The sequence below is a fragment of the Hoplias malabaricus genome, chromosome 15 (assembly GCF_029633855.1).
Source record: "Hoplias malabaricus isolate fHopMal1 chromosome 15, fHopMal1.hap1, whole genome shotgun sequence".
NCBI classification, from domain to species: domain Eukaryota; kingdom Metazoa; phylum Chordata; class Actinopteri; order Characiformes; family Erythrinidae; genus Hoplias; species Hoplias malabaricus.
In genome coordinates, this window is record NC_089814.1 from 16,306,613 (window position 1) to 16,315,724 (window position 9,112).

General features: G+C 39.1%; 1 protein-coding gene across 1 annotated transcript; it reads right to left on the reverse strand.

Moving 5' to 3' along the window:
* Positions 1-446: 446 nt before the first annotated feature.
* On the reverse strand, positions 447-5,410 carry eif4ebp3 (eukaryotic translation initiation factor 4E binding protein 3). The gene is made up of 3 exons (XM_066646137.1): positions 5,095-5,410; positions 3,442-3,606; positions 447-3,033 (listed from the first exon to the last, which is right to left on the reverse strand). Exons 1-3 carry the CDS (start codon positions 5,225-5,227, stop codon positions 3,002-3,004), a joined length of 330 nt encoding a protein of 109 aa, XP_066502234.1. The 5' UTR covers positions 5,228-5,410; the 3' UTR covers positions 447-3,001.
* Positions 5,411-9,112: the final 3,702 nt, after the last annotated feature.

Consider the following 9,112-nt stretch of genomic DNA (forward strand, 5'->3'; position numbering starts at 1 on the left):
ACACAAAATTGTGCACAGCAGTGGCAAAACAGAGGAGCACATTCTGTGAAAGATACAGTTGGACAGTGCTCTGTTTACTGTAGAATAATATGCACTGATGTGTTATTGAACCTGCTACTGTTATAAGACATTTACCTTCATTCTGTACTTGGACAGAACACTGATTACTGCAGCTCTTGGCTGAAATTTACTGAATTCTACCTCATATTTACATACTGCTCATGTAATTTCATGTTCACACTTCCTATATCTAGACAGGTCTCGGCCTAATAAACTTTATCTTATCTTTACAAACACCACCTTCTTTTAGAATAATGTATGTCTGCTCTTGTGCAATCCTACTAGGACTGTGAGGCTTCACATTCCTTCAGAATCATATGAAACATATTTAAAAATGATTGATTGTTCCTTTAAGAAAGTTTTATTTATTTATTTATTTTGTGTTAAGATTTTTTAGGCCTTTGTACAAATTTCATCACGTTAGTAACATGAACAACAAACAGGAATATTGCTTTTTGCAAAATTAACAAATGAAGCAAATGTTTCTCCCCCAGTCCCATCTGTAAGCTAAAGGACTTAATATGGGGTCATGACTCTTTGGGAACAGGAAAGCATTCACTGCTTGTTCAGCTCAAATAAACAAATAAAACCTAATCTACAAAGCAGAGCACATGTGATACACATTGCCCTTGTTTCGTTCCACTGCTTCTCAGTAGTTGGACTTCTCGGAACTAGCCGGTATACACCAGTACAGACCCTTTCTCTATCTTACAAGCTGCAATCAATTTACAGAAGCAATGAAAACAAACTGCACTCTCAAAAAAATAAATAAATAAAAAGGCTTTGGAGCAGTTCCCCAGAAAAACAACTTATGGTTCATTCAGGCAAAACATCCTGGACCTGACGTCAGTCCTTCACACTCACAAACTCACACCTGTGGACATTTTGCATGGCCAATCAACCTACCAACATGTGTTCTTTTACCAACTGTGGGAGGACACCATAAGAACCCAGGCAAACACAGGGAGAACACACCAAAATCTTCACAGACATTCACCCAGTGTGAAGCTTGAACCCACACCCCCAGGGCCATGGAACTGTGCAACAGTGACACCACCTGCTATGCTACTTGAGGGTGCTTTAGAAATTGTTTTTCAGAGAACCATTAATAGTCATGCCCCCAAGAAAGCGTCTTTTTGGTTTTAAAGAACCAAGTGTTTTTTGCTGTGTTCATATTTTTTTAAGTGTAGATACAGCAGTGAACATGTGGGATGTGTAAGGGTCACTGTTTGTAGCCAGGAATCATGATTTTGTTTATGCAGAATGACACCTAAAGAGAGCCCTTCTGTGGTAAATGTAGGCAAGTGTAGTACTGCTGCAAGTCAGATAAAACTAGGTGAGGAAGCATGGAAGTGCAAGTGTATGGACGGCTCAGTAAATAGCTCCTAAACCAAAACAAACACAGGCTCTCAACTCCATGAACTTGAGTGACATCATGTTCCAAAAGTCTCTGCCAAACACTACAGTGGGCTGCAGTTGGCTTTGCAGTTTCTGTGAGTCACAAGGCAATTGTTGGTGGCTTGAACTTTCCCTTTAGGCTCTCCCAGATGGACATGTTCTGTTAAGGCTGTTTTGTGAATTCATACTCTAGGTCATGGGGTAATCTGTGTAGTTATTTTAAGTGTGTTAGAAAACAGTCCAGTACTCTTGTCAGCTGTGCTGTAGAAGATCTTCAGGGCATCAAATGAGAAACACATTATTTAAATGATCTCAACAATCAAGTTGAAAAAAGTTAAGCTTAAAATAACACGTACAAACATTATTCTTGACCAGGGCAAAAGCTCAGCAGGTTTAAAATACACATCAAAACACCATTGAAGGATCATTAAGATTACATTTTTGATTAGGTTTCTTTCAAAGGGTAGTGTGAGTTATAAACCTTCAGATTTTTGAAAATATTTACATGTAAAGGCACTTTAAGGATTCTTCTTAGCCTTTGCCTTATGGGAAATAAATGCATACAACATTTGAACCCTTACACATTGGCTCTTTACACTCAAACCTTTGAAAAGTTATTTACAAACCCATGAGGGATCCTTAGTGCCATTGTGTACAGAGCTCTTTTTAAGGAACTTTATTTTTAAAAGTGTGGAAAAGCCTTTGTAACAGGTATATAACTTCTTTCCTTTCCTTTTGTAGACTTTCTTTAAACGTATTCAGCTTATTTACTAAAACTGTGTCTTCAAAGAATCAACTACATAAAGTTTTTTCAAATACCTCAAGAATAGGCTACACATATGGACTGTCTGAATATATTAAAAACATCTGAAAGCCACTGTTTGAGGGAACTGAAAGTTATGACATGGTCCATCATGAGGCTGAGTCTGGCAATTAAGAGGAGGAAATAACCAAACAGCCTTCTTCTACGGCATTCCAAAGAATGCTATTGGTACCTTTATTTTCATAAGTGCCATTCAGGATTTGTCATTGATGGCAATTTTAAAAGCAGCTCGCCTCGCATTTTAAGAAGCATTTTTATAAAAAAAAATGATTGAAGGAAGAGCTTGAAATAACAGGCAATTAAGTTTTCACATTTATTCAAAATTGACATCCTGCACCATTTGAGTGAAGAGCAGTCAGTATAAAAAAGGTTCAGCACAAAGCACTTACAAAGACCCATTAAAAGGCCATCCACCATGGACCTATCCACAGTAATTATAAAAAGGTTATTACAGACATTGGACTAACTTTTCACTGAATGTAGCCTCTGTTTTAGAATTTCAGAGGCTCCCTTCAAACAGAGGTTAGTCACAATTTTCATCTAATTTCACAAATTTCCATAAAATATAAAATGCTTCCCCTCATCACAGAGGTCAGCAGACTTATTTCATTATTCAATATGAAAGGGGGGGAAATGTGGAGGTATTACAGTTCCCCTGATCAGGAGCGCTGGTAGAAATGTCTGTGACAGATGATTTCTCCATAGGAGATCCATCACAGTTTAGATGTCCATCACAAACTGGCTGTCGTCAGCTTTTGAGAGAGAGAGAGAGAGAGGTGAGAGTTCAATCTCTAAATGAAAAAAAATTAAAAAAAAAAAAAAAAAAAAAAAAACACGTGCCCAACATGTGGTGTAATGTACACAGTAGGACTACCCCCACCCTTCTGTACAAGAAAGCACTTCTCGTGAAAGCAGATCATACACGTTTGTGTTTGCTTTTATAATAAACCGGTTGCAGTCTCCTTGAAACGTGACAGTATGAGAAAAGGGGAGGAAAACTAAGTAAAACAGAAATGTTTGCCTTTTGCCACATTATAGAAGTTTATAATTATTCCTAAATATACTTTATACCACCTCGTAAATAATTAAACTCCCAATTTCTGAATACTGTAAATTATTGTTTAAAATTGATTTAAAAGGAAACAGTGCAAGAGTCTCACCAGGAAGGTCCTTGCAGTCTTCCTCTCGTTCCAGCAGTTTGCCCAGTGTGTGTGTGGAGGGCATGGTGACCCCTGGAATGTGAGGGAGACAGCACGGTGGGGTCCGAGCAATTGGGGAATTTCTGCACTCCAGGAGAAATTTCCTGTCATAGATGATTCTGGTTCCTGCAAAAAAGGTGTTCAAATGATGAAAACAAACTTAGCCTGCATTACAAATGGCACAGTCTTCAGTGTTACGCAGGATCAAGCCAAAACCTGTTGGCAAGAGTTCTGAGTGCTTCAGTTTGTTATACTTTTCTCTACCTTGTGCTTTTCCTCCAAGGCCTGGAAAGTGTTCAGTAGAAGGATATAGAAAAACATGTTATGCAACACAAGCAGCAAGATTGGCACAGTATGTCCCAACCTAGAGGGGTGGAGAGTGAGAGAGGGGAGCTAACTGGGGCGCTGTGTAAAGAAGAAGGCAAAGAAAATGACAAAGTGGTCCTGTTTATGTACAGTGCTGGCCTATGTGTACTACACACCACAGAATTACAACAGGAGATATTAATAACACCGCCAAAAACAGATTAAACAAACCCTCTATTAAAAAGATCAAGTCTTAGTACAAATATCAAATGAAAATGACTGATCAGAAATGCTACTTTATGATAAACAGTTATGTGCAGGAGAAAAACCACTGTGCTGAAACACTCATTTCTCCTAGTGACCACGTCGTATTAAGTATTGGACCAAGTTTGTCCTTTTTAGCAGAGAAATTGAGAGCTGAAATTCTCGCTGTGCAGGTCGACTGTATTTCAGACTTGTTGTTGTGGTGTTTGGAAGGTGTTCACTGCGGACTTCTCCACGGACTAAACCACATACAAACACAATGGTGTGACTTTGAAAATGTAAACAAGCACATGATTCTTTGCCAAGCCGAGCTTCACTTCTCTACACATACAAAACTACAGCTATTTTATAAAAATACAAATACATCAAAATATCCTCCAGACATGTGAAAACAGTTAACACACATGCCTCTGAGGACTTTTAAAAAATGAGGGACATTTTACATTGGTTATTCATATAATTTTCATCCAATCGTTTAGCAACTAAAAAGAACTGAAATTGTTCTTGTGGTCAGTTTGACGGCTCATGATCATAACGGTAAAGCCACAAACAACATTGTACCATTTTGCAAGATTTGCGAGAAGATTTATTAAGGTATTTGATATTATTATCGGATTTCAGGAAGAGAAATATTACATTGGTTTGTTTAGAGATTGCATGATGCACGGAATGTTCTTCAAGGTTGTTGATTGGACAAGAATGGTTTAAACATAAGGACACTCTTTAAAATCATGACAACCCATGAGGGCTCAACATGTAGTTAGTTACTGAGCTGCTCACATTAATTAATAAACACAACCCATCTACCAACCCACACTGGCCTTGTTCATTTAAACCCTGCTAGCCCGTGTGTGCTGGCTAGGATATACATATATGTAACCATTTCTTGGGTTCAGTTAAAGAACATTCATGGCTCAGCAGGTCTAAGCAGTTGGAACATAATCCTGGAGAGGATTAAACTCTGGACCTGCATTTTTCTACATATGAACGCTCATCTAAAGGAGTCTGTGTTGTAGTGAAATAAAAGACAAAGTATTAACTCACCTCCGGGAGTGGTGGAGAAGAGGGTTCCTCCGGGAGTCTGAGAGTAGGAGTCGCTAAGGGGAGTCCAGGTTTTAGAGTCTGCAGCTCGGCTTGGGATGGGGCGGACTGAAGACGCCTCACACACAGTGGACATGTTTTCACCTTGAACGCTTCACGAATAAACTCAGGAACGAAAGTCTGCCCAAACCTTTACGCCTTGAGTCGTTTTAAGCGTTTATAGCTGATGTTGACTATCAGTTCCGCCACCCCTTTTCTCTTATCTCCTTCTCTACGCAGCCCCCGAACGTGCCGCGCGTTTTTGGAGACTCGAAGGGGGCGGGTCTTAAATGTGACGTAAGAGCAGTGAAAGCGTTAGCTCCAGCGCCGTGTAAACACACGCTCCGCTTCTACAAATGAGCGAGGATTATGTACACATTTGAAGCAAACTGAAGAAAAATGATACTGTCCACATTTAAGATATATACACACACACACGCATACATATACACCCCAATCAGCCAAAACACTGAAATTACCTTGTTTCTACCCTCTATCTTTTGCTCTGCATGCTTTCTTTGGGTGGTACGAGTAGATCAGATATAGCAGCGTTTTTGGAGTATTTAAACGTTTCCACTGTGTTCACTGTTAGATACACCCAGGGGTGAGTCTAGGAACTGAACTTTAGGGGTGTTAAGTGAGCCTATGCCTTTTGAGCATATGCCGTACCATCAGAGAAGAAAAAAACATCCGTTGATGGAATAACCTGGTCGTTCAGTATATTCAGGTAGTCAGTCTTTCTGCACATAACCTTGCTGAACCTAGACCTGACCAACTGCAGCAACCCCCGATCATAGCACCTTCCTCAAAGGGCTGTACGGTATTCATGACGGAACAAGGTGAATCTGTACTCTTCAGACCACACGACCTCCCATTGCTCCAGAGTCCAATCTTTATGCTCCTAGCAAGTTGAAGCCATTTTTGCCAGTTAGCTTCACTGGTTTTCACAAGGCTACACCGCTGTAGTCCTAATCCTTCGAGTTCCCTTCACACTGTTACTTTTACTATGAAACATATCACTGTGTTCTACTGTTGGTTTTCTACTATTTGATTTCAGCAAACGTTTAAGTGATCGATCACGACTGTACTTGTACTTTTTAATAATGCGTTGGACAGTTCTTAAAGGCTAAGCACCACTTAATGGACCTCCATGAATATTTCACATTATTTTAGTTACTGACATAAGTATGGATTAAAATGAAAATAGCAGCTTAATTTGCTTTAAAACTGACAATTTTATTAAATTGACGGAAAAACCCGAGCTCGCTACGGAAATTCTTGAACGCAACTGTGACGTCACTGATGGACAACCGCTGAACAACGCCGCGGTAAAACACCGTTATGACTGACTGTTATGATAGTATCTAGCTAAATAACCAACATTATTCATGACAATAGACTAGCAATAAGCTAAACTCAAATGTAGAGGTACCGTTATTGTTGTAAATGTGATCGAAGTCGAACTCGAATTCCTCCGACACTATAAACCTCCGTAATGCAGCTACGTAGCCGAGTATAATCTGAGCCACCGAGTTTAGCGAGTCAAGCTAACGTTCACTAACACCAACTAAAACAGGCGAAGTGAGTGTCCTTACCCTGTTTACCTCCATGTTACAGAGGCTCTTGAACACCTTTCGTTGGTGTCCTTACATGCCCATATTGTTGGAAAAGCGCCAGTGAAATGAGCTACAGATAACGGAGAGAGCGGAGGGTCCTTTCCAAAGTGCCCGTTTAAAGTTGACAAATTTAGTCAATTTTCTGGATATTTTGGGATATTTGTGCACAGATGTTTTCTGACTATCAATAAACACAAGTTAGGAACTCAAATTCCACTGTATTTGTTTGACACTTTCATAGAGCTGGTGCTTAGCCTTAAACCTAATGTTAGTGGTTTCGACAGTCTCCTTTGATATTTTCTCTGCTTGATGCATGCCAATGACCCTTCTAAAACATCTTTTTCACAACCACAGGATGCGTCTTTCGACATGGTTGTTTAAAAATCAGAAACAGCTCACTGCATCAGTCAGGGTTCAATAACCCGTTACCAGCTGAAACCATCACCAAAAAGCAGTGATTATCCAACGGGGGCTGTTACCTATTTGCTTAGATAAACCCAGATGTTTTTTTTTCTTTTTAGCCTGTTCATATCAGCTGTTCTACAGCCAAGTCAATTAGTGTTTAGGAAAAATTCATTCAGGATATTTTTTAATTTTATTTTAAAGCATCTGGTCGCCCTGAAGCCACAGCATTTTTCACTTTTTCTCTCACCTGAACCTGGCTGTTTTTTTCTTGAAAAATATCTAATATCCATGGCTGTCAGACACCTAACCCCTGCCTAACATTAAGGACATAAAGAGTGGTGTTCAGTAAACATGCCGTTACAGTAACATTCTGTAACACTGACGCCAAACGTTAAAAGTCGGAATTATAACAGTTTTACGCTCTCAGCGGAGAGAGCCGTCTTCCCAGAGGTGTAGTTCGATCATGTTGCCAGTTTGAGGAAAACCGAACGAACGAGTAAAATACGGGTTTTGGACCGAAATAGCTAAAAAGAAACCTTCCATAATCAACATATCTACACAAAGTGCTCGTAATTTCACTAAAACCTCTACCTACGCAATATTTATTTTAAAAAAAAGTGGCCACAATTTCCTTGCATTTACACACCTTTACTGTCCAAATCCACCTTAAACATTTAGACTGTTATTCACCTTCTTCGTATAAAACACAGTCCTAATACCTTTCAAATGTAGATATGCCTCAGTTTCTCTATATGAAACAACCTATGGAGTTTACTCCTTTTAACACTAATACACAAGTGTCTGTAATTCTATTTATTCATTTATTTTCCAGAAATGCTTTGCTGTTGCCTGTTCAGGAGAAAAATAGCCAGCTCTGGATCTGTTGTGTAGCGTTGCTGCTTCTAAACCACCTCAACTTTCAAACAGAAGGCCAATATTTCCTTTCATTTTACTCCATCTCTGGTCATGGAGATTTTTTTAGAAGGGCAGTGGGGCTTTTGGGGTCTAGTAATATACAACATTAACTCTGTTCATTTGGTCATGTCACGGCTGCAAGACACTTTGTAGACCCAGCAGCCGTGGGTGTGGACTGTAAAATGATTAGACAGAGGGTGGGATCACAGGAGCTCTGCTCTGGACTGTGCACTTCTCAAAAGAGAACACTGCTTCAGCAATGCTATGAGACGCAGCAGCGTTTACGCTTTGACTGTTTCCTTAATCACACACCCTGGACATTTTATGAATAATTACAGTAAACACCTTTCAGAGTACTCCTTTAATGACAATGTATTGGTAATGACTGAGTGATTAAGTACTGAAATCCTCATCAGAACCAATACCACTTAACTGAACTCACCTGCAAAACCCTAAAAAGCCCATGGATACACCCAGCCTGTGGCTCCACCTTGTAGATGTAAAGGCAGAGACATGGTTTGCATTAGCAAGCCATTAAACATTTAGTCATTTATTTTCTTTCTTAAGGAAAATAAACTAATGAAATCTAGAAACCTCTAGGGCCCCACACAATGACAGCAAAAGACAAATCTGGAAAATGCACAGCAAATGTGTTTTTCTCCCTCTCTCATCTTAGGCAAGGAGTAAGGATTGGCTTTATTTTATATTTATTTATTTATGTATTTTTTTAATGGACTATTAGTTCATCCTACTTTGATTAGATTAGATTCAACTTTGTCATTGTGCAGAGTACAAGTACAGGGCCAATGAAATGTAGTTAGCATCTAACCAGAAGTGCAATATATAACATTATTTACATAAAGTGCAGTTGTGATTATTTACATATTATGTAAATAATAATTAATATTATACTTCATCCTACTTTGCATAAACAATGGACTGTCTGAGTATTCTTGGGCCAGGAATCTATTTCTGAATCCTGTACATTAACTTTCAGACCACAAATAATTGTATTGTTTTAATATTAGCAGCTCTTCACTCGTTAA

Excerpts from the sequence above, each read along its gene's own strand:
- eif4ebp3 (XM_066646137.1), bottom strand. The coding sequence starts at position 5,227 with ATGTCCACTGTGTGTGAGGCGTCTTCAGTCCGCCCCATCCCAAGCCGA. Across the intron at positions 3,607-5,094 it reads CTTCTCCACCACTCCCGGAG|GAACCAGAATCATCTATGAC; the intron begins GTGAGTTAATAC and ends CCTTTTTTGCAG. Across the intron at positions 3,034-3,441 it reads AGACTGCAAGGACCTTCCTG|CTGACGACAGCCAGTTTGTG; the intron begins GTGAGACTCTTG and ends CTCTCTCAAAAG.